This window comes from Saccoglossus kowalevskii, chromosome 20 (genome assembly GCF_978046115.1).
Source record: "Saccoglossus kowalevskii chromosome 20, keSacKowa6.1, whole genome shotgun sequence".
NCBI lineage: Eukaryota > Metazoa > Hemichordata > Enteropneusta > Harrimaniidae > Saccoglossus > Saccoglossus kowalevskii.
This window is the reverse complement of record NC_140660.1, coordinates 27,513,243-27,541,058: the sequence shown is the minus strand read 5'-3', so window position 1 is coordinate 27,541,058 and position 27,816 is coordinate 27,513,243. Positions and strand designations below refer to the sequence as shown.

The 27,816-nt window shown below is 35.6% G+C and overlaps 1 protein-coding gene across 1 annotated transcript; it reads right to left on the bottom strand.

Moving 5' to 3' along the window:
- On the bottom strand, nucleotides 1-27,441 carry LOC144360296 (uncharacterized). The gene is made up of 8 exons (XM_085494473.1): nucleotides 27,404-27,441; nucleotides 10,874-10,916; nucleotides 8,718-8,940; nucleotides 6,521-7,483; nucleotides 6,031-6,094; nucleotides 4,266-4,332; nucleotides 736-866; nucleotides 1-125 (listed from the first exon to the last, which is right to left on the bottom strand). The coding sequence occupies exons 1-8, from the start codon at nucleotides 27,439-27,441 to the stop codon at nucleotides 86-88; spliced, it is 1,569 nt and encodes a 522-aa protein (XP_085350599.1). The 3' UTR covers nucleotides 1-85.
- Between the last annotated feature and the right edge of the window lie 375 nt (nucleotides 27,442-27,816).

Sequence of the window (27,816 nt, the reverse complement as noted above, 5' to 3'; positions counted from 1 at the left end):
TTTATTTACTATGCTATTACAGTACGCTTTATAATGATTATTATATGTAGAAACACGACATATAATGACAATGACGTAATCAAAGTCAGTCTGAAAAGTAAACAGTCAACGGCCACGATCCAAATCTGAAATAGATTGAAATGACATGTTATATCTGGCGTGTTAGACTCTCAAACGATTATAGTTTGTAATTGTAATTCATTTTCATTTACCGAAAGTATATTTAACAGTCATTTGATTATAGAATAATTTATACATTATAATGTTCTTTTTTTGTGTCAACATATAATTAAAAGCTGATTGATAAATTGTAACTGTTAAACCATCTAAATTAATGAGGTAAACGTATTCTATTTTTATTCTAGAGTGAACTCCATTTTTCAAATAATATTAATGTTTTTTTCACTGCGAGACTCAGCCTTATGCTTGACATTCAACGCGTCGTGTCAAAAAGGCTATTTAAATGCATATTTCCTCGCTGTACACAATATAAAAAATGAAATTTGATGTAGTACTGTTGTCTTTACGTTTTACTTTTATAGCTGGGCATTCGGACATTGACAATCAAAAATATCCAAGTTCTGAATCATATAATTCGGATTTGGAGGAAAATACACGGATTTCATGCAAACATCGCATACTGTATATATTGTTTGTTTGTGTACGTTCGGTATAATTTCTTTATTATATTCTCTATTATTTATTTACCAAGAATACAAAGTATTAGTGACTTACGATATTGTTGTTATCCCATGAGCCGTACTGCTTTGATAGCTCGACAATCCAGCCGCCATATTGAGAGTTATTGCGCCACCTACATCAGTTATCCTGCCGTCGTGTATTGCAGCTTTGCATACACACGAATCCTGAGATGAACAGATACAATGGAGAGGATGTAGTGGATTACTGTTCTATATGCACACGAATACTGAGATGAACAGATACAATAGAGAGGATGTATTGGGCTACTGCTCTATATGCACACGGATCCTGAGATAAACAGATACAATAGAGAGGATGTAGTGGATTACTACTCTATATGCACACGAATCCTGTGATCAACAGATACAATAGAGAGGATGTAGTGGATTACTACTCTATATGCACACGAATCCTGAGATGAACAGATACAATAGAGAGGATGTAGTGGATTACTACTCTATATGCACACGAATCCTGTGATCAACAGATACAATAGAGAGGATGTAGTGGATTACTACTCTATATGCACACGAATCCTGAGATGAACAGATACAATAGAGAGGATGTAGTGGATTACTGCTCTATATGCACACGAATCCTGTGATGAACAGATACAATAGAGGGGATGTAGTGGATTACTGCTCTATATGCACACGAATTCTGAGATGAACAGATACAATAGAGATAATGTAGTGGATTACTACTCCATATGCACACGAATCCTGAGATGAACAGATACAATAGAGAGGAGGTAGCGGATTACTACTCTATATGCACACGAATCCTGAGATGAACAGATACAATAGAGAGGATGTAGTGGATTACTACTCTATATGCACACGAATCCTGAGATGAACAGATACAATAGAGAGGATGTAGTGGATTGCTACTCCATATGCACACGAATCCTGAGATCAACAGACACAATAGAGAGGATGTAGTGCATTACTACTCTATATGCACACGAATTCTGAGATGAACAGATACAATAGAGAGGATGTAGTGGATTACTACTCTATATGCACACGAATCCTGAGATCAACAGACACAATAGAGAGGATGTAGTGCATTACTACTCTATATGCACACGAATCCTGAGATGAACAGATACAATAGAGAGGATGTAGTGGATTACTACTCTATATGCACACGAATTCTGAGATGAACAGACACGATGGAGAGGATGTAGTGGATTACTACTCTATATGCACACGAATCCTGAGATGAACAGATACAATAGAGAGTATGTAGTGGATTACTGCTCTATATGCACACGAATCCTGAGATGAACAGATACAATAGAGAGGATGTAGTAGATTACTACTCTATATGCACACGAATCCTGAGATGAACAGATACAATAGAGAGGATGTAGTGGATTACTGCTCTATATGCACACGAATCCTGTGATGAACAGATACAATAGAGGGGATGTAGTGGATTACTACTCTATATGCACACGAATCCTGAGATGAACAGATACAATAGAGAGGAGGTAGTGGATTACTACTCTATATGCACACGAATCCTGAGATGAAGAGATACAATAGAGAGGATGTAGTGGATTACTACTCTATATGCACACGAATCCTGAGATGAACAGATACAATAGAGAGGATGTAGTGGATTGCTACTCCATATGCACACGAATCCTGAGATCAACAGACACAATAGAGAGGATGTAGTGAATTACTACTACCATATATGCACACGAATTCTGAGATGAACAGATACAATAGAGAGGATGTAGTGGATTACTACTCTATATGCACACGAATCCTGAGATCAACATACACAATAGAGAGGATGTAGTGCATTACTACTCTATATGCACACGAATTCTGAGATGAACAGACACGATGGAGAGGATGTAGTGGATTACTACTCTATATGCACACGAATCCTGAGATGAACAGATACAATAGAGAGTATGTAGTGGATTACTGCTCTATATGCACACGAATCCTGAGATGAACAGATACAATAGAGAGGATGTAGTAGATTACTACTCTATATGCACACGAATCCTGAGATGAACAGATACAATAGAGAGGATGTAGTGGATTACTGCACTATATGCACACGAATCCTGAGATGAATAGACACAATAGATAGAATGTAGTGAATTACTGCTCTATTTGCACACGAATTCTGTGATTAGCAGATACAATAGACAGGATGTAGTGGATTACTACTCTATATGCACACGAATCCTGTGATGAACAGATACAATAGAGAGGATGTAGTGCATTACTGCTATATATGCACACGAATTCTGTGATGAGCAGATACAATGGAGAGGATGTAGTGAATTACTACTCTATATGCACACGAATTCTGTGATGAGCAGATACAATGGAGAGGATGTAGTAAATTAATGCTCTATATGCACACGAATTCTGTGATGAACATATACAATGGAGAGGATGTAGTGGATTACTACTCTATATGCACACGAATCCTGAGATCAACAGACACAATAGAGAGGATGTAGTGCATTACTACTCTATATGCACACGAATTCTGAGATGAACAGACACGATGGAGAGGATGTAGTGGATTACTACTCTATATGCACACGAATCCTGAGATGAACAGATACAATAGAGAGTATGTAGTGGATTACTGCTCTATATGCACACGAATCCTGAGATGAACAGATACAATAGAGAGGATGTAGTAGATTACTACTCTATATGCACACGAATCCTGAGATGAACAGATACAATAGAGAGGATGTAGTGGATTACTGCACTATATGCACACGAATCCTGAGATGAATAGACACAATAGATAGAATGTAGTGAATTACTGCTCTATTTGCACACGAATTCTGTGATTAGCAGATACAATAGACAGGATGTAGTGGATTACTACTCTATATGCACACGAATCCTGTGATGAACAGATACAATAGAGAGGATGTAGTGCATTACTGCTATATATGGACACGAATTCTGTGATGAGCAGATACAATGGAGAGGATGTAGTGAATTACTACTCTATATGCACACGAATTCTGTGATGAGCAGATACAATGGAGAGGATGTAGTAAATTAATGCTCTATATGCACACGAATTCTGTGATGAACATATACAATGGAGAGGATGTATTGGATTACTACTCTATATGCACACGAATCATGTGATGAACAGATACAATAGAGAGGATGTAGTGGAAACACATGAATCCTGAGATGAACAAATACAAAAGAACGTCTTCAGAAATCCCATGTTTATGTTTGAGAAAACACCTTATACCTATTGATATTGTCATTCGCTATCTTTTCCCTAAACCTCCCCGGCACTGCCAGCAAAGGACCGTAAAAACTTAAGTCGTCCCAGTTGTGACGTCACCTAGCAATCGAACTAAACTTGGCAGGATCGAGGCGCCCCGTGACACCCAAGAATATGATCAATTTACATTGTATATGTTTACATATGTTCGGTTATCATACGTGAATCGGTCATGCAATTAGACTTGTGTTGTTGCAATAGTGCAGCTCCTATTCTTCGCCAATTAATTAATGAAATGTACAACTCGAATGTAAATATATACTCACAGCAGTGTACATTGTTGTTCCCCAAACATCACATGAGTCCGCAGTACATCCAGCTGGACATGTAAATCTGTGTTTTGAAGAGAAATCATTTATCGTGAACGAGCAATAATTTCCAAGGAACTCAATGCACCAATGACAATGCACACACTCAAATATATTGTGTACCATTTAAAAATCTTAAACGGCCAGTCGAAATACTTATTACCAGCTGGTATTAATTGTTACTTAAACCAAGTGTCTCTATTTCGAACCATGTTATAACTAATTAGTTTGAAACTGATTATTGTTGTTATGTGCCACAATTCTCTTAATAATCATCACTCGAGAAACTTACTGTGGACAAAACTACTGTGCAAATGCGCATAACCCTTTCGTGATACATTTGATAAGAACGTTCAATGTTAGTTGATGTTTACTTTTCCGCGCAATTGAATCACACATTCCCGTTCTACTACAGTTAAAACGTTCAGCATAAAGCCTCGTGCAAAAGGATAAATCCAGTGAAACCAGAAATGTCGAAACGTGTTTCGAAACAGTGTATAGTGTAAGCAATTGCCAGTGGTGCGCACCTGTTTTCTTACATTTGTTTAAACATTTTGCACTGAAATATTTGCAGGTTTTTGCTGAACGTCATGTTGACGTTAAGTTTTGTAATTGGCTGTTGTAAAAACGAAAAAAGACATCCGACAAGAATCCGCCATGAGTTATCAGGTATACGCTCAACTTATAGCAACGGCAAATGTTTGCAGTTTCATTGTGCAAACGTGGGAAAACATGGACCGTTGGCGGTGCTCTTCATGTAGAGCTTTGAACGATTTAGTAGGGCATCGACAATATATCGTGCGCATTTGAAACCTCCTAAACCACTGATCATAGATGAATACGACAATTTTCGCTATCGCAATAATTACGTTTTGACAGAAAATGCAATCAGCATGATACAACGGCAGTCTAATCATCAACTAAGCTTTCGAGATGCCAATATATCCATACGTAAGATGACAGTTTAATCACAAAATTAGCACCTTGTCAAACATTTATGGAATACTGCCACATGTTCATACTTCTCTGAACTTTGTAGTCAACTGTATTTGTCAATAACAAAAGTTCCAAAATCTCTATAACTCTGTAATTGTCATTCAACTGCAGCGTTTTATCTGATCAAGGCTGTCGATAGGATGGAATTTCTAACGCCACTGTCTTTTGTTAGTCATTTATATAAAGACTCGCTCATTTACACGATGGTACCAACAAATGCGATGTTTACTACACTAAAACACAGTGTATTTAATCTTGTCACATGTTCAATAATTTTTTAAAATGTTATTTCTTAATATTGAAGACAGAAACTATTTATGTTTTTTGTTGATGAACCAACACAAACATTTTTCCCGTTTTGCAAAGTCGTTTAACATCATTTATGAGTACAGCTGTGGTAGTTTGTCATCTGAATAAATACAACTGAATCACTTGTAGATTTACTCAGGGACAATGAGATTCACCAAAACGTTGTTTATCTATGAATTGCGATTACACAATGAACCAATGCAATAACCCATATTGCAAATAAAGAAAATACATATAAGATCCATAGTCCAAAATGAATTGAATTGATATCTAAGGGATACGAACTTTTAAATATGAAACAACAGATTCGAACATAATAAACAGGTGCAATGATCAACATTGCAAATGAAACATATATGTTCATTACAATGAATCAGTGCAATGGATCATAATATAAATGAAGAGAAGCTGTACTTACCTACATGGTCCACTCTGTTGGGAACAGATTGAATCTGCAGTAGTACTACATCCAATGACAGGAGCTTAACAATTGAAATAGAATAGCATACATACTGATAAATAAACTACTATGGAGTTATGCAATTCAACTCGAAATATACTGCTTGAACTAGATGTTACAGGAAAGGCTTTTTCTTATCAGCTTATTGATTGTTAGAACTGTGGGTGGCAATGAGCTAATTCCAATATCGTAAAAATGTATGTGATTAGAAAAGTCAAGCCACAGACAAATACAATATCACATGTTTCATTGATTTTTCAAAATTTTACAAAAAAACAAAACATGAATCAAATTATTCAACATTGAACGAATGAAAGGTTTGAATGTAATTGTCTTATAAGATTGATTTATTAATTGATTTACTTTGGCATAATTATTGTACTGATGTATCAATACTTTTAATGAACTTAGTACAATTAAGTTTGTGCTGTTGAGAAAACATTCATACCTGTTTCCTCGGTCGTCAGTATCTTGGTTGACATTTGAACTGTTTCGGATGTTGTAATCACACTGGTTGATTCCATTGTTGTTTGAGAAAGTGATGTACTGGGTGATGATGTAGTTGGTGGTACTGTCGATTTAACTAATGTTGTGTGTGGTAGTGTTGTATGAGAAAGTGATGTACTAGTTAATGATGTGATTGGTGGTACTGTCGATTTAACCATTGTTGTTTGTGGTTGTGTTGTATGAGAAAATGATGTACTGGGTGATGATGTAGTTGGTGGTACTGTCGATTTAACTAGTGTTGTTTGTGGATGTGTTGTATGAGAAAATGATGTACTAGTTGACGATGTGATTGGTGGTACTGTCGATTTAACCATTGTTGTTTGTGGTTGTGTTGTTTGAGAAAGTGATGTACTAGGTGATGATGTAGTTGGTGGTACTGTCGATTTAACTAGTGTTGTTTGTGGATGTGTTGTATGAGAAAATGATGTACTAGTTAATGATGTGATTGGTGGTACTGTCGATTTAACTAATGTTGTTTGTGGTTGTGTTTTATGAGAAAGTGATTTACTAGTTAATGATGTGATTGGTGGCACTGTCGATTTAACTAATGTTGTTTGTGGTTGTGTTGTATGAGAAAGTGATGTACTGGGTAATGATGATGTGGTTGGTGGTACTGTCGATTTAACTAATGTTGTTTGTGGTTGTGTTGTATGAGAAAGTAATGTACTAGTTAATGATGTGATTGGTGGTACTGTCGATTTAACTAATGTTGTTTGTGGTTGTGTTGTATGAGAAAGTGATGTACGAGTTAATGATGTGATTGATGGTACTGTCGATTTAACTATTGTTGTTTGTGGTTGTGTTGTATGAGAAAGTGATGTACTGGGTAAAGAAGTAGTCAGTGGTACTGTCGATGTAGTTATTGATGTTTGTGTTTGTGTTGTCTCATTTAGACTGGTCGCATCTGCAATTAATAAAATCATCAAAGGCGTCAGGTTTTTCATACGTACAATGATGCATAGTGAGTGACGTAGGTGAATGTCCGTGGACTTATTGTGATTAGATTCATATACTACTGTAGATATTCTTTGGAGTAATTGCTGAATATTAGAAAAGCTGTTTTGTTTGCGAGTCCCAGTGTCAATAAATGCGCACAATTAATAAACATGAAGGAAATACAATATATTGTTTTAGTGAGCAAAGAGACATGGTATTGATCTGAATGTAACCTTGTATACAAAGTGAGGCAATTCTTCAATTACAATCTAAGCAAGAAAGGTATGTAGTGCACATTGGTTGCTGTTGTGATATGTGCATTTGGCTGATCAGCAAATATCATATCATATAAGTATTGTTCAGTTTGCTATGTTCCAGAATGTAGTTCATCTTGACAGTAAAGTCTTGATGGTCTTTGCATGCTAAGATCGTCTGGCCATTATAATCTAATCCTATGTGGGTTACCTGACCTTAATCTGTTCGAATAGTGAGCAGATTATCCACTGACTCAAATAAATCACCTATGTATTGTCATCCACACTTTCCTGTGTTGCTTTAATAATCCTGACTACTAAGTGCATTTTTGCATTGTTTGACTGTCAACTCTTGACTACTGTTGCCGACAAGTGAATAATCTGCATTTTCTGTGTTGCTTTGTGCATCAACTCATACCAAGCAAGATTGACCATCTTCCCAGAAGTAACTCTCAATCATTTCAGTAAAAGTAGTGCTTATATTTTTTGGACAGAGGGAAAATGATATGATGACCAACCACAAATTGTTTTCCTTTGCATAGTAAGGTATTTATATAAAAATAACTAAAACACGTTTTTGTCAAATTCAGTAAATGGGGTGCCCTGCCAGTAGATGCAATGCCCGGCCACTAGGTGGCGTGTCCGGTCAGTAGATGACGTGTCCGATCAGTAGATGGCGTGCCCTGCCAGTAGATGGCGTGCCCTGCCAGTAGTTGGCGTGCCCGGCCAGTAAATGATGTGATTTACAAGAATGTTTTACTAGAGTGTCCAAAAGATCGATTAGAATAAGTTTGTTGAATTTGTTATATTTCCCCAAGCCTTGGACTTGTAGCAGATAATCTCATACACGCAAGGACAAACAATTGATAAACAACTTAAGCGATGATGCCATTATGAAAGTGAATGCACTATTTTGTAACATTTAGCATAGTAATAATTCATATTTACTTAAATTTTTTCCACTTGACACTGTAAGCAGTACAACTGAAGCAATAATAACAGCTGAAATAATAGCAACTGCACCCACAGCAACCCCAATAATTGTAGCAGTTGTTCCCGCAGTCACTGCAGTCCCTGTTCCAGCACTAGCACCAGTTGTACCAGTAGCACCTCCTGTACCACCTCCACTGCCTACTTGCTGTGATGAGGTATTTCTGCAACACAATCGTTGCTTCATGAAATAAATAATAGTATCTGTTGTTAGTTGTTGGCATAATGGATGGTATTTGTGAGCTTATATGCGACACATGATATGATTGAGGTCACTGATTGGTGGATTGGAACAATACATGGCGTGTATATATGAGACTAATACCTTTAGAAACGATTGCTTAATGTTACACATGGTTGACACTTTGTAATGAATTCCGGGAATAGTGTGTATTTTGTGTTGGCAAACTGTCTATCTAAACGGTAAATCAAGGAATTTCGTTACAGCGCCCTCTATTACAATTGAAGTCATGAACTGGAATAGAAATGCCGTCAACGTAAACAAGGCAGCCATTTAAGGACTGGGCTCCGTCAGTTTGCCCTGAAATCTAGTTGAGTAGTTAATTTAAATATTTTTTTTCTAGTAGCGATTGACATGATTAATATTTGTTGGTGCCGAAATTACAATTGTGTTTGATTCTATGTATTGTATTTGATGATTCAAAATGTGCATGTTCACCACGACATTGCTCAAGTTTTATATGTACTTTTGTACTGTAGTTTACCTGGATGGTATAGACATCATATTAAAGTTCGTGAAAACTACGGAATTGCCGATATTATCATTCTGAGAACGAAATAAGGGGAGCGCCTACAACATAACTTATTTAAACGTTTCTCATTCATCTGTGTGAAAATAGGTCAATATAATAATCTGTCGTAATTTGCATTTTGTAAGTCACTTCTGAATATATTGAAGTTCATTGGTCATGTGGTAACTAGAGATCACACAAGGGCTGAAAGTATGTTATGGTGGCTTTGTATTTTAGAACCTCTTCGCAAGAATTTAGGTCGTATTTAAAGCAGGAGGGTCATCACCTGCGCACGCGCGGGAATTGAGTCCTAAGCGACGATAACAACACACGCTTAGAACGCAAATGCTCATGGTTAGACGCTTGTTTGTAAACAATGACACGCTATAGCCACCTGACGCATAAGTAGGTGACGCCTCCTCTGCTTTAATATGCTCAAATAAAGCAATAACAGCCTATTTTGGTACCTTGTACATGATGGATTTCGAGCCGCATCGGATGTATAACGTATACTGCCCTTAGGATAATTGTACATTAAGAACATCATTTTATTTGAAAATCCAAAACAAGGCCGGTAAATACAGCAATCAAATAAAAAATAATATTATATATCTGTCACCGTAACGCCATAAGTTACGGCGTGCCGTAATTTTGCGGTGTTTTATGGGGTATTTTCATCCTACCATATTAGGAAATGCGAATTTCAAATATGGAATGATTACGCGCGTAAGTGTCCTCTAATAATAAAAACAAACATGGCTGCTGCCAGAGTTTGACCGGAGAAGAAGTTCGTTGATTCTGTTCTAAACATTTTGGATTACGGCATCTCCATGGTGTATCATTGGAAGGAAAAGATGTATAATAATAAGGTTATTAAGAGATCACCTCGAAGTATGCACTCAGACAGTACGCAGCGCATCGACCTCCGCTGTGCGTCGGTCGATAGTCCAGCTGTACTGTCTTCGTGCATACTTTGAGGTATCCTCGTAATAACTTCATAATATTTAATGTATTTAACAATACCAGTTATCAATGTCTTAATAATAAATGGTGGCTGGTTACAGGCCAGTCCCCGGTAGATCGTAGCGTGAACAATATCATAGAAAATGAGAACAAACGTACAATAAAATCAAATTTCAACTGACACTCATATTTATTGGCGACATTTTACCCTGAACACAGGTTTTTTTGTGAAAAGAACACGTATAACCTCATCAGCGTGCCATTTCCTATATCAACATTCATACTGATGAAGTCAAATGTTTTCCAACACAAGAAAAAATCATTTGTTCAAAACAGTTAAAAGTATGCGTAGTCGTGTGCATATTCTCATTTACTATTCATTTTCATGGCTCAACTCACCAATTCATCTTTTATATCCAAAGCTTCTTCCACGTCATCTGCACTGAAAACCAAGTAAATTACATTGAGTATATTTGGGTTGCATACAATCACAGATATCACAATGTCGAATACGTACACTTGACAAATAAAAGACTCACAAAAACAAAATATATTTAAAAAATGCTATGCAATTAGTTTAAACACTCTAAATGCAATTCAAAACATGTTTATAAATAGATCATTTTTCGTTCACTGTGAGATCACGCGTGATTTCGAACGTAGAAACAGTACAAACAAAGGTCACAGCGCCGTAGTCGCGACAAATGAACATTGCGTGTGATTTGACAAAAGCGAAAGTATTTTTGTAGATATTTCCATGCTTAATAATGTGCTATACACATTCGATGATGGTCAATTTAAGGATATCTAAATGCAATATTCCACTGTCAAAGATCGGCTCTTCGATGTGAGCTACAAAATAAAAAAACATCGAATTCAAAATCAAATCGTTCGATTTTTGGGAAAGACGTTCGGCGCAAGTCTTTTAGGCAACTCGCGAGATCTCGCAGTTGAACGCAAAATCGCTTATAAATGTAGAATCGCTACCATTATCAGTCTATTCAAATTGTTTGTATGGTGTAGAACTCCTGTCATGATAATGGTGTTCGAGTTTAAGCGCAATTTCATTGCCGAGGTATTTCAGTTGTTGGCACAGTGCAAAACACAGCCATGTCAATGGTATTTGAAACTTTAGCAATTGTGAACCCCAATCATGACCATGTGATTTAAATCATTGATCCGGTGCCACATCTGTCATGGCCATGATATTTGAATTGTTGACACATGGTAAACCTCTGTTATAGGCATGGTATTTATAGACTCCTGTCTTGGCCATTTGAATCATTAACATGGTAAACTCAAACTATAATACAATACAAATTAGATCATTTTCACTGTTTAAAGCCTAACCACGGCCATGATATTTGAAATGTTACTACAGTTTAGACCCTTGTCACGGCCATGGTATTTCAATCATTAGTATAGTTCAGACCTCCTATCATAGACATGGTATTTTAATCATTGGTATAGTTCAGACCTCCTATCATAGACATGGTATTTTAATCATTAGCATAGTTCAGACCTCCTATCATAGACATGGTATTTTAATCATTAGCATAGTTTAGACCTCCTATCATAGACATGGTATTTGAATCATTAGCATAGTTCAGACCTCCTATCATAGACATGGTATTTTAATCATTAGCATAGTTCAGACCTCCTATCATAGACATGGTATTTTAATCATTAGTATTGTTCAGACCTCCTATCATAGACATGGTATTTTAATCATTAGCATAGTTCAGACCTCCTATCATAGACATGGTATTTTAATCATTAGCATAGTTTAGACCTCCTATCATAGACATGGTATTTTAATCATTAGCATAGTTCAGACCTCCTATCATAGACATGGTATTTTAATCATTAGCATAGTTCAGACCTCCTATCATAGACATGGTATTTTAATCATTAGTATAGTTTAGACCTCCTATCAGAGACATGGTATTTTAATCATTAGCATAGTTCAGACCTCCTATCATAGACATGGTATTTTAATCATTGGCACAGTCCAGACCTCCTATCATAGACATGGTATTTTAATCATTAGTATAGTTTAGACCTCCTATCATAGACATGGTATTTTAATCATTAGTATAGTTCAGACCTCCTATCATAGACATGGTATTTTAATCATTAGCATAGTTCAGACCTCCTATCATAGACATGGTATTTTAATCATTGGCATAGTTCAGACCTACTATCATAGACATGGTATTTCAATCATTAGCATAGTTCAGACCTCCTATAATAGACATGGTATTTCAATCATTAGCATAGTTCAGACCTCCTATAATAGACATGGTATTTGAATCATTAGCATAGTTCAGACCTCCTATCATAGACATGGTATTTTAATCATTAGCATAGTTCAGACCTCCTATCATAGACATGGTATTTGAATCATTAGCATAGTTCAGACCTCCTATCATAGACATGGTATTTTAATCATTAGCATAGTTCAGACCTCCTATCATAGACATGGTATTTTAATCATTAGCATAGTTCAGACCTCCTATCATAGACATGGTATTTTAATCATTAGTATAGTTCAGACCTCCTATCATAGACATGGTATTTTAATCATTAGCATAGTTTAGACCTCCTATCATATACATGGTATTTTAATCATTGGTATAGTTCAGACCTCCTATCACAGACATGGTATTTTAATCATTAGCATAGTTCAGACCTCCTATCATAGACATGGTATTTGAATCATTAGTATAGTTCAGACCTCCTATCATAGACATGGTATTTTAATCATTAGCATAGTTCAGACCTCCTATCATAGACATGGTATTTTAATCATTGGTATAGTTCAGACCTCCTATCATAGACATGGTATTTTAATCATTAGCATAGTTCAGACCTCCTATCATGGACATGGTATTTTAATCATTAGCATAGTTTAGACCTCCTATCATAGACATGGCATTTTAATCATTAGTATAGTTCAGACCTTCTATCATAGACATAGTATTTGAATAGTTGGCATAGCCTATTTATTTAAATTATTGATACGTTATAGACCCCCCTGTCATGGCCATGGTGTTTGAATAGTGAACAGACACAGTGTATATTATATTGATGTTCAATCAATAGAATGACATCCAAATCAACAATCAAATACCAAACTGCCAGTATATTGATTTCATATTAACTGATAACAATGCGATAAAGACTTTCCGTTTCCGACATTGTAAAATTCTTTCGTTTTTATGCAGAAAGCTACAATATTTTTAGCTGGTAAAATCATAAGCAGTTTAGGACACACTATAGGTACGACCATGAGGGCGCTGTTCATACTCGGGATGCGATGACGTCATACGGGGTGGGATGACGTCACAATGGGTGCCCGTGCATGGATGAGCATAAATAATGACGTCACAATGGGAATTCGTGAATAAATTAGCATAAATGAGCGTCCATGACCGTAAAGGGGATAATTTTAATGAGGATGACGTCACAATGGGATATTGTGAATACATTTGCATACATAAAATAGATTTGAATACGAGGTCGTGTCAAGGTCATCGTGAATACATTTGCATAAATTACCATAATTTTTTTTTTAATATTTTTTTTTTTTTTATTTAATTATTATTTTTTAATTGAATGTTTTTTTTTAATTTTTAATTGGACGGGCGTGGACGTCACGAAAGATTTTTCAGAATGTATTGTAGAGGGCGCTCTCTCTCTCTCTCTCTCACACACACACACACACACTAATCAATACACGTAATTTTGAAAACTAACGGAGTTTATTACATTTATTGCACAAAAGAAGTAAACAAGAATGAAATGACATGGAGTATATATTTATGGCATGGTTGAGTATTTTTTTAATGTAAAAAAAAACATACGATGCGAGTAAGGATAATAGTTGCGTAGTGTATAAATGTTTAGCGTGATTAAATATTTCTTAATACCTCGAAAAATACGTAGATACATGTAAATGTGTGGCGTGGTTAAATTTATATTTAACGCCACGAAAAATACGAGTACATAAACGATTCGATTAAAAACACAGAAGAGTAAAAAGTCAACAGTGAACAATCAAAAATAATTAATTCTATATATACATATGTTGTTCATTGTTTATATTTCTTACATATTTGCTTTTTTTTCGAGTAAATTATTTTTAACGGCACGAAAAAAATATGAGTACATAAACGATTCGATTAAAACACAGAAAAGTGAAACGTCAATAATAGTAAACAGTGAAAAATAAATAATAATTCATTCTATATATACATATGTTGTTTATTTTTTACATTTCTTACTTCCTTTCAATGAGGCAAGCAGTCGGTACACTTTTTTTTCCTATTCCATCCCTCTAATCAGAATCGATCATCTGTCATAGAAGAAAAAAAAAGAAAGAGAGAATAATATTAAAAACCGATAGTTACATAAAAAGGGTTATGTGTTGGAAATTATGAGTCACCTCGTAAAATTGCGGTCTTAAACAGCTAAAATGCAAAGTATGCAAAATCGGTTGATCGACCTACAGTTTGGTTTTTCAAAAAAATGGCGGACTGTGCTACTATGAGTTAAAATATATATTTACCTGATTGTTTCACAGAATAACTTTGACATACAGTTTGGTTTTCAAAAAAATGGCGGACTATGCTACTATGAGTTAAAATATATATTTACCTGATCGTTTCACAGAATAACTTTGACATACATAATCATGAGTTTACGTTTTAGCGTAGCGATTTTCGTTTTCCCTTGGCGAAAAAGATCTACGAAACAAGTCATACAGAACGTATTGGCCACACATGGCTTGAAAGTATTCGATGATTGTAGATCCACGTACGAGAAATCTTTTAAATTCCGTGACATGACTACCGTACGAGTAAAAATAGTCATCGGTGTTTGAGCGATGTGTATTACTCCAAAGCACACTCGTGAATGCCAGTTTGAACTAAATCACACGATTAAGTTTAAGGCATAGGGGTTATTTATAACTCGCTCCTCACAAGTGTTCCTAATGTGAAATAGACCTCCCACGTAGATGATAAACAACAGATGTTGGTGTATTTGTATATTTATGTTATCTAAAACATGAACACTCGCAAGCATGGATATTGAATAGAGTTTCAAGTTTAAAGCGTCACCCATATGCATGAATTTCGACCTGCGTCTATTGAATCACGCCTGGACATAACAAACATCGAGCAAACAAACCTAATCTCGTTGATGGCGATTAGTTGTATACTGTTCCGTTCGTGACAGTGTGAATTACTACAGAGTTGAAATTCACCATGAATAAAAGTCGAAATACTCACATATTTCTAACATCAGTCTCTTATAACAGGACTTGACATTCTGTTGACCCCAGGCGCTATCAGTCAATTCACTTATTCTTACCGATTAGACTTTGCTAAAATACTACCGTTCTTTTCGACACATAACAAAAACACATGGCCCACAGTGGAGGGATTTGATCTCCCAAATAAATGAGTTTACGCTGTAACGTAGCAATTTTCGTTTTCCCTTGGCGAAGAAGATCTACGCAACAAGTCATACAGAACGTATTGGCCACACATGGCTTGAAAGTATTCGATGATTGTAGATCCACTACGAGAAATCTTTTAAATTCCGTGACATGACTACTGTACGAGTAAAAATAGTCATCGGTGTTTGAGCGATGTGTATTACTTCAAAGCACACTCGTGAATGCCAGTTTGAACTAAATCACACGATTAAGTTTAAGGCATAAGGGTTATTTATAACTCGGTCCTCACAAGTGTTCCCAATGTGAAATAGACCTCCCACGTAGATGATAAACAACAGATGTTGGTGTATTTGTATATATATGTTATCTAAAACATGAACACGCGCAAGCAGGGATATTGAATAGAGTTTCATGATTAAAGCGTAACCCATATGCATGAATTTCAACCTGCGTCTATTGAATCGCGCCTGGACATAACAAACATCGAGCAAACAAACCTAATCTCGTTTATGGCGATTAGTTGCATACTGTTCCGTTCGTGGCAGTGTGAATTACTACAGAGTTGAAATTCACCATGAATGAAAGTCGAAATACTCACATATTTCTAACATCAGTCACTTATAACAGGACTTGACATTCTGTTGACCCCAGGCGCTATCAGTCAATTCACTTATTCTTATCGATTAGACTTTGCTAAAAAACTACCGTCCTTTTCGACACATAACAAAAACACATGGCCCACAGCGGAGGGATTTGATCTCCCAAATAAATGAAATAAAACACGTACGTATGGATATTATCGAAGCGTTCAATCCCATCGTTTTTTTCTTCAGATTTGATAACGTCAGACCCCCTGCCAAAATAATCTCATAAATAAAATGACGCGTTCCCCATGCCAATGTTACGATTATACTCCAAATTATACAATAAAAACTGGGTCAACTTGATTCCGTCAACATGAATCTGACCCAGGCAGAATGATGATTCCAGTCCATCACCAATTCACTTGTCTGAAAAGGCACACCTCAAGAGTGTATGACGCCTTGTCTCAATTCAGACTGAATCAAAGACTGTGCACGCCGTCGATCTATATTTGTGATCGGTGTAGATGAGAAACATTCCACCACTCTGATCGTTTCTATATCATCGGTAATTCAGTGTACCGCTCGAATGTAATGCATCAATCAATAGTTTATTTTTGAAGGTTTATTTTACAATGACTGGAAAACCGACCGGAATCGCGAAATTTTAGGATTCAATCTTTACTCAGTCAACCATCAAAACTATTCAGTTCATTCTCTCTTCACTAATGAAATGGCAGTAATCAGCAAACTATCATTCATCGTTTTTTTAAACATCATTTCGTGTATCCACGATTTCGAAATACTAGAAGAGGCAAGAACGAACGTTACATTTGAATGGTCAAATGACAAGAGGTTGACCCCGCTCGAACGTGCAACAGAATGTATTAAATACATTGACCCATTTGAAAGACAGAGTCAACCTCAAAACATTGAGAGCCATAGCCGATGCTTCAAACAGCGAGTTTCTCTTTAAATGGTTCAAAACCAAATTAAATGAAGCACTATGATTCGTCACAAATTACGCTGACATTCTTAGCAGCCTGGCAAACGAAATCACTCAACTAACCTCACCACCAGATTCAAATTTCCACCATCAACGACAAAAAAGAAACATTATAGGCGATCTCCTGTTCGAGGTAACGAGCTTGGCTTGGCTACAAAGAGTCAATTGTAGTTACTAGCTCGCCAAATTGACCACTTTGAAACGAGACATTTAGGCGATCATCATCATCAAGACATCGGCTCAGATACTGTACGCCTCGGCAAAACAGCCAATTGACGAATTCGTAGACTCAAATTCCAACAAGAACAATCCTGACATAATACTTAAACTACGTTCCTTGCAAGAACGTGTAGACGTCAACACAACATTTCTGGAGACCCACGAGATGAAGGACACAATTTTAGTATATCTGTTAATTACTGTTGATAAAACACATTTTTTGAATGAATTGGTTTTCCGATTTGAAAAACATTGAGTACGTATTCATGCGTTAATTAATAATGTTCAACCCATTGAATTTGTGTCTCACCCCAAAAAAATCAGAACAGCATTACTAGACATCTCCATATTTCTAAGACAAAACTAACCAAATTTTGAAATTATACATATTTTAATACCAAACTTGATATTTTTACCATCAAACTACTGAATCACTGTACGTATAATTACGTATACCATTGACAAATTCAGACTCCGCTTATAATTTATACTCGATTATGTCTTTACCAATCATTACTCCGCTCATCATTCACGATTCGATTGACCACGTTCTGAATAATTTGTACATACAGATAAACTGATTTTTGCGATATACATGTACTTCTTGTTTTCAATACAAAACTAACTGCTTATTTGATCCCTCAATCAAAAGCTGTTTTACTTGGGATTGACGTTTCCACGTTGAACTGATATGACGACATGTCGGTCATCAACGTTTTTCAGAAAGGGTGACTGTCGAAAAGTAGGACACCACTAATTTAAAATAAACAGTTATATTGGAGAGAATGAGATGAAATGTTATTATTATCGTTGTAGATTCAATAAGCAAACTGGAAGCGGGTCAAGAAATCGTAAATGATTCATATTATAGAGATGGTGCGTAGTTCGTTCTTTGACGGTAAACACGTACGCATTGCAAACAGAGTATTTTCAATGGCAAATATCGACCAGTAATAATGCCATACACTTTGTATGCTAATTCATGTTTAATAAAATGCGCTAAGTATTGATTATTGCCAAGATGTACAGGGAGCACTCGCTTATCCATTAGGCAGATTCCATTATACAATTATAATATCCTGACCGTATTGTTTACACTCTCGTAAATCGACTGTTTGACGTGACTGGGGCACCGGTGGACGTGGAATGCGTGCGTGCACGTTACATTTCGTCAACACTTTCATTGATAATAGTATCATTTGCAATATGGCATAATATCATTCGACGATTCTCAGAATACTGTATGTATGTATGGACGTTGTAGTTCGAATGATTAGATATTTGTTTTATTTTGCCATTTTTGTCGATTATTTCATTATGAACAGTGTTGGCTTGCTCTCGAAATAAATACTTTTACACCGATGTTACCGTTTGTAATGTTTATAGTGTGTACGTGAAAGATATTCGCCTTTGAAATAATAATTGAAGACACAACTATATAGTCTTCAAATCAGCTGGGTGTTATTATTGAAGTAACGCATGAGGCGTAATATTGTTGTAATGGGGGTCTGGTCGCGTTTCATAACTCCTGTATTGAATAATGCCATGAATCAAATTGTGCTAACAACATGGTAAACACGTTTCAGCAATAAGTAGCTATTTTATCGGCGAGGAAAGATCTGCTTCTTGATTGCGATTATGATTATGTCTAATATAATGTATAATAATCTATTACTCTACGTACACATCTTGATGCGGGCTTTTCAATTCAACTCACTGCGGCCGTACACAACATGGCTAGTTCCCCCTTCGAAAGAGTGCGTGCGTGTGTTGCGTGAGCAACACTATCTGTGACCACTGAGCTTGTCAAATATTTACAAAGCACGATGTGATAACTGAGGTGGTAAACTGACCATGATGTCAATATTCAACCACCTAATTTGCACAATAATAATTAAAATTGAAACCGTATTCAAGCGCGGGATCTTGGTTGGAAATACAACGAAGTAACAAACAACCATCAAAGTGTAACAATAATAAAATCAAAAAAAATCAAAAAAAAAATATGTGGTGTTTGGTTTAGGAATTTGGCATTTTAGGATTTTTTTTCTTATCGTGCCCTGAAACAGATGTGGACGAATGTTCTTAGCTCAATGATTGTTTTGTCATTTTAACTTTTTAGTATACCTGTTAAGTGTTCATCATCTGTCCTAAAGTTGATTTTATTGTATTTAATATTTTGATCATGATTTTTTTTGTTTCTCTTTGTATAGATTACAATTGAGAAGATATTGTTTTTCGTTCTCAATTTTCTAGTTGTCACAAACTGAGCAAATTCAGTCTTCAGCTATAAGGTTATATACAATAAAGTAACAAAAATAAGCAAATTGTAACAATAATAAAATCACAAACATTTGAATGTAAAGAAAAACAAAATTATTTTGTGGTTGGTTTAGGCATCTGGTATTTTAGTTTTTTTCTTGTCGTAACCTGAAACAGATGTAGACAAATTTTCCTAGCTCAATGATTATTTTGTCATTTTAACTTCTTAGTGTATCTGTTAGGTGTTCATCGTCCGTTCTAAAGTTGATTTTATTGTATTTAATATTTTAATCATGATTTTTTCGTTCCTCCATGTATAGATTACAATTGAGAAGTTTTTTTCGTTCTCAATTTTCTAGTTGTCGCAAACTGGGCAAATTTAGTCTTCAGCTATAAAGTTATTATATCTACCCCTTTCGATTTGGAGGGGGTATGAGCCCTTATTCCGAGTTTCGCCTTAGCACAGAACTATGATTTAGATTTTTGATTGTAATCTATACATGGAGGAACGAAAAAATCATGATTAAAATATTAAATACAATAAAATCAACTTTAGAACGGACGATGGACACCTAACAGATATACTAAGAAGTTAAAATGACAAAATAATCATTGAGCTAGGAAAATTCGTCTACATCTGTTTCTGGTTACGACAAGAAAAAAACTAAAATACCAGATGCCTAAACCAACCACAAAATAATTTTGTTTTTCTTTACATTCAAATGTTTGTGATTTTATTATTGTTACAATTTGCTTATTTTTGTTACTTTATTGTATATAACCTTATAGCTGAAGACTGAATTTGCTTAGTTTGTGACAACTAGAAAATTGAGAACGAAAAACAATATCTTCTCAATTGTAATCTATACAAGAAGAAACAAAAAAAAATCATGATCAAAATATTAAATACAATAAAATCAACTTTAGGACAGATGATGAACACTTAACAGGTATACTAAAAAGTTAAAATGACAAAACAATCATTGAGCTAAGAACATTCGTCCACATCTGTTTCAGGGCACGATAAGAAAAAAAATCCTAAAATGCCAAATTCCTAAACCAACCACCACATATTTTTTTTGTGATTTTTGTGATTTTATTATTGTTACACTTTGCTGGTTGTTTGTTACTTCGTTGTATTTCCAACCAAGATCCCGCGCTTGAATACGGTTTCAATTTTAATTATTATTGTGCAAATTAAGTGGTTGAATATTGACATCATGGTCAGTTTACCACCTCAGTTATCACATCGTGCTTTGTAAATATTTGACAAGCTCAGTGGTCACAGATATTGTTGCTAACGCAACACACGCACGCACTCTTTCGAAGGGGGAACTAGCCATGTTGTGTACGGACGCAGTGAGTTGAATTGAAAAGCCCACATCAAGTTGTGTACGTAGAGTAATAGATTATTATACATTATATTAGACATAATCATAATCGCAATCAAGAAGCAGATCTTTCCTCGCTGATAAAATAGCTACTTATTGCTGACCCGTGTTTACCGTGTTGTTAGCACAATTTGATTCATGGCATTATTCAATACAGGAGTTATGAAACGCGACCAGACCCCCATTACAAAAATATTACGCCTCATGCGTTACTTGAATAATAACACCCAGCTGATTTGAAAACTATATAGTTGTGTCTTCAAATATTATTTCAAAGGCAAATATCTTTCACGTACACACTATAAACATTACAAACGGTAACATCGGTGTAAAAGTATTTATTTCGAGAGCAAGCCAACACTGTTCATAATGAAAGAATCGACAAAAATGGCAAAATAAAACAAATATCTAATCATTCGAACTACAACGTCCATACATACATACAGTATTCTGAGAATCGTCGAATTATATTATGCCATATTGCAAATGATACTATTATCAATGAAAGTGTTGACGAAATGTAACGTGCACGCACGCATTCCTCGTCCACTGGTGCCCCAGTCACGTCAAACAGTCGATTTACGAGAGTGTAAACAATACGGTCAGGATATTATAATTGTATAATGGAATCTGCCTATTGGATAAGCGAGTGCTCCCTGTACATCTTGGCAATAATCAAAACTTAGCGCATTTTATTAAACATAAATTAGCATACAAAGTGTATGGCATTATTACTGGTCTATGTTCGCCATTGAAAATACTCTGTATGCAATGCGTACGTGTTTTCCGTCAAAGAACGAACAACGCACCATCTCTATAATATGAATCATTTACGACTTCTTGACCCGCTTCCAGTTTGCTTATTGAATCTACAATGATAATAATAACATTTCATCTCATTCTCTCCAATATAACTGTTTATTTTAAATTAGTGGTGTCCTACTTTTCGACAGTCACCCTTTCTGAAAAACGTTGATGACCGACATGTCGTCACATCAGTTCAACGTGGAAACGTGGAAACGTCAATCCCAAGTAAAACAGCTTTTGATTGAGGGATCAAATAAACAGTAAGTTTTGTATTGAAAACAAGAAGTACATGTATATCGCAAAAATCAGTTTATCTGTATGTACAAATTATTCAGAACATGGTCAATCGAATCGTGAATGATGAGCGGAGTAATGATTGGTAAAGACATAATCGAGTATAATTTATAAGCGGAGTCTGAATTTGTCAATGGTATACGTAATTATACGTACAGTGATTCAGTAGTTTGATGGTAAAATAGTTTGGTATTAAAATATGTATAATTTCAAAATTTGGTTAATTTTGTCTTAGAAATATGGGGATGTCTAGTAATGCTGTTCTGATTTTTTTTTGGGTGAGACACAAATTCAATGGGTTGAACATTATTAATTAACGCATGAATACGTACTCAATGTTTTTCAAATCGGAAAACCAATTCATTCATAAAATGTGTTCTATCAACAGTAATTAACAGATATACTAAAATTGTGTCCTTTATCTCGTGGGTTTCCAGAAATGTTGTGTTGACGGCTACACGTTCTTGCAAGGAACGTAGTTTAAGTATTATGTCGGGATTGTTCTTGTTGGAATTTGAGTCTACGAATTCGTCAATTGGCTGTTTTGCCGAGGCGTACAGTATCTGAGCCGATGTCTTGATGATGATGATCGCCTAAATGTCTCGTTTCAAAGTGGTCAATTTGGCGAGCTAGTAACTACAATTGTCTCTTTGTAGCCAGGCCAAGCTCGTTACCTCGAACAGGAGATCGCCTATAATGTTTCTTTTTTGTCGTTGATCGTGGAAATTTGAATCTGGTGGTGAGGTTAGTTGAGTGATTTCTTTTGCCAGGCTGCTAAGGATGTCAGCGTAATTTGTGACGAATCATAGTGCTTCATTTAATTTGGTTTTGAACCATTTAAAGAGAAACTCGCTGTTTGAAGCATCGGCTATGGCTCTCAATGTTTTGAGGTTGACTCTGCCTTTCAAATGGGTCAATGTATTTAATATTATGTTGCACGTTCGAGCGGGGTCAGCCCCTTGTCATTTGACCATTCAAATGTAACGTTCGTTCTTGCCTCTTCTAGTATTTCGAAATCGTGGATACACGAAATGATGTTTAAAAAAACGATGAATGATAGTTTGCTAATTACTGCCATTTCATTAGTGAAGAGAGGATGAACTGAATAGTTTTGATGGTTGACTGAGTAAAGATTGAATCCTATAATTTCGCGATTCCGGTCGGTTTTCCAGTCATTGTAAAATAAACCTTCAAAAATAAACTATTGATTGATGCATTACATTCGAGCGGTACACTGAATTACCGATGATATAGAAACGATCAGAGTGGTGGAATGTTTCTCATCTACACCGATCACAAATATAGATCGACGGCGTGCACAGTCTTTGCTTCTGTCTGAATTGAGACAAGGCGTCATACACTCTTGGGGTGTGCCTTTTCAGACAAGTGAATTGGTGACGGACTGGAACCATCATACTGCCTGGGTCAGATTCATGTTGACTGAATCAAGTTGACCCAGTTTTTATTGTATAATTTGGAGTATAATCGTAACATTGGCATGGGGAATGCGTCATTTTATTTACGAGTTCTGAAGAAAAAAACGATGGGATTGAACGCTTCGATAATATCCATACGTACGTGTTTTATTTCATTTATTTGGGAGATCAAATCCCTCCGCTGTGGGCCATGTGTTTTTGTTATGTGTCGAAAAGGACGGTAGTATTTTAGCAAAGTCTAATCGATAAGAATAAGTGAATTGACTGATAGCGCCTGGGGTCAACAGAATGTCAAGTCCTGTTATAAGTGACTGATGTTAGAAATATGTGAGTATTTCGACTTTCATTCATGGTGAATTTCAACTCTGTAGTAATTCACACTGTCACGAACGGAACAGTATACAACTAATCGCAATAAACGAGATTAGGTTTGTTTGCTCGATGTTTGTTATGTCCAGGCGGGATTCAATAGACACAGGTCGAAATTCATGCATATGGGTGACACTTTAAACTTGAAACTCTATTCAATATCCCTGCTTGCGAGTGTTCATGTTTTAGATAACATAAATATACAAATACACCAACATCTGTTGTTTATCATCTACGTGGGAGGTCTATTTCACATTGGGAACACTTGTGAGGAGCGAGTTATAAATAACCCTTATGCCTTAAACTTAATCATGTGATTTAGTTCAAACTGTCATTCACGAGTGTGCTTTGGAGTAATACACATCGCTCAAACACCGATGACTATTTTTACTCATACGGTAGTCATGTCACGGAATTTAAAACATTTCTCGTACGTGGATCTACAATCATCGAATACTTTCAAGCCATGTGTGGCCAATACGTTCTGTATGACTTGTTGCGTAGATCTTCTTCGCCAAGGGAAAACGAAAATCGCTACGTTACAACGTAAACTCATTCCGTGTGATGATTATGTATGTCAAAGTTATTCTGTGAAACGATCAGGTAAATATATATTTTAACTCATAGTAGCACAGTCCGCCATTTTTTTGAAAAACCAAACTGTAGGTCGATCAACCGATTTTGCATACTTTGCATTTTAGCGGTTTAAGACCGCAATTTTACGAGGTGACTCATAATTTCCAACACATAACCCTTTTTATGTAACTATCGGTTTTTAATATTATTCTCTCTCTCTCTTTTTTTCTTCTATGACAGATGAGCGATTCTGATTAGAAGGATGGAATAGGAAAAAAAAGTGTACAGACTGCTTGCCTCATTGAAAGGAAGTAGGAAATGTAAAAAATAAACAACTTATTTATATATAGAATGAATTATTATTTTTTTCACTGTTTACTATTATTGACGCTTCTATTTTCTGTGTTTTAATCGAATCGTTTATGTACTCATATTTTTTTCTAGCCGTTAAAATTAATTTACTCGAAAAAAAAGCAAATATGTAAGAAAAATAAACAATGAACAACATATGTATATATAGAATTAATTATTTTTGATTGTTCACTGTTGACTTTTTACTCTTCCGTGTTTTTAATCGAATCATTTATGTACTCGTATTTTTCGTGGCGTTAAATATAAATTTAACCACGCCACACATTTACATTTATCTACATATTTTTCGAGGTATTAAGAAATATTTAATCACGCTAAACATTTATACACTACGCAACTATTTTCCTTACTCGCATCGTATGTTTTTTTTGTTACGTTAAACAAATACTCAACCATGCCATAAATATATACTCCATGTCATTTCATTCTTGTTTACTTCTTTTGTGCAATAAATGTAATAAACTCTGTTAGTTTTCAAAATGACATGTATTGATTAGTGTGTGTGTGTGTGTGTGTGTGTGAGCGCCCTCTACGATACATTCTGAAAAATCTTTCGTGACGTCCACGCCCGTCCAATTAAAAATTAAAAAAAACATTCAATTAAAAAATAATAATTAAATAAAAAAAAAATAATAATTAAAAAAAAATTATGGTAATTTATGCAAATGTATTCACGATAACCTCGACACGACCTCGTATTCAAATCTATTTTATGTATGCAAATGTATTCACAATATCCCATTGTGACGTCATCCTCATTCAAATTATCCCCTTTATGGCCATGGACGCTCATTTATGCTAATTTATGCACGAATTCCCATTGTGACGTCATTATTTATGCTCATCTATGCACGGGCACCCATTGTGACGTCATCCCACCCCGTATGACGTCATGGCATCCCGAGTATGAACAGCGCTCTCATGGTCGTACCTATAGTGTGTCCTAAACTACTATCATATTTATTAAAGTTACTGGTCATATATGGGCTGTTTAACACAATGCATAGTTTGTAATTTCATTCAGCTTCTTTCAGTCATAATTAAAGACAAATAAAAGGCAAAAATAATGATAATGTCAGGACTTTTTCTCCCAACAAACGAAAGTATTTCACAATGTCGAAAACATTGTCGTAGTCTTTGAAATTTGTTTATGTAATTAAATGCAAACGTTTGTGATAACATAAACTAATTATTGCCAATATAATTTAGCGGCTAATAATTATCACCTCAATTTAGAGTGATAGCATTTACCATTACATTATCTGCTTTCACTATCAATGTAACGAATATTTGTCTTCATTGAATAGAGAAAGTACATGTTCATACAAACTGTGAACATATTATTGTATTGCACTGTATGTTGAGTTGGCAGTTATCTTTTCATTTTGTCAGCCAGACTTTGTATTTAAAATGTGTTTTAAGTGTATATATACAGAATATACAGAGACAGTGATGTTAAAGAGCGGTAGTCGTCGCACCGCGCATGCGCGAGATATGGGTCTCATATAAACAAAGATTGCGATTTTGACTGTTGCGCACACTGACTTGTACAGACTGAGAGGTTACCAAGCTTCAATTTAGGTATGTTTTTGTTGTTTGGAAGGTATCGACGGAGTAGCCAGCGGTAATTAGCCTAGGACAAAACTCGTAGTCGTTATTTCATTAGAAAGACGCATTGTATTGTTGGAAAAACAATGTTTATCAACACAAATGTCGCACACGCGCGGTGTGACAACTACCACTACCGCCCTTTAACAAACGAACATTGTGTTGTATGTATATTACTGCATTGGTAAATGTGATATGCAAACTTGTCTTTATACAATGCATTACTTTACATAGAATAATACATTTATCATTCTTGTTCTCGACTAAATGATGTAATAACTGATCATCAGAGTGAATAGAACACTTGTGGGTTTCTAGACGTTTGTGCATGGTGCGCATGCGCTCTGCAACTGTTAATTTTTAGTCAAATATGTCCAAATCGACAACACATTTCCAGTAGTTCACGGTACTATAAGTCAAACGTTTACCCGTAATCATTTCGTGTTTGTATTTTACCACGAACAAGTATGACAAATAACATGTGCCACAGAAACCTGCTAATGGTGTTTTGCTATGAAAGTTTCACATATACATGTATACAAACCTGAATTCCTCAACGTCTGGTGGCCCTTCATCGGCCATAGCGTATTATAAATGGTTGAATTCTCCAACGGCAAAATAAGTAACATTAATGAACGAACACAGCTTTTGTGTCGGAACAAATGGACTCATCGCGGACTGCTATGTTTAAATGATGTCGACAGTATTGAAGATTAAAACTAATCAGCTTTTGAAATGTACTCGAAAATTTATTCTAAAAATAGTTTTCATATTCTGACCTATTAGGAAGATTATATTGCTATGTTTTGCAATGACAATTGGCATGGTACTATCTATCAATGCATAGATTATATGCAGTGTGTCATTAAGGTTTTTTAATCGAGGATTTCTTGCGTGTGTGTGAGCGCCCTCTACTGTTCAATCAAACACTTTATGCCGGGCGTGTTGTCATAATTA

Bases quoted from the DNA above. Each gene is read 5' to 3' on its own strand.
- LOC144360296 (XM_085494473.1), bottom strand. From the start codon at position 27,441: ATGGCCGATGAAGGGCCACCAGACGTTGAGGAATTCAG. The intron at 8,941-10,873 runs GTGAGTTGAGCC...TATTTCATGAAG, and splicing joins TGGATATAAAAGATGAATTG to CAACGATTGTGTTGCAGAAA. The intron at 4,333-6,030 runs GTAAGTACAGCT...TTCAAAACACAG, and splicing joins CAACAGAGTGGACCATGTAG to ATTTACATGTCCAGCTGGAT.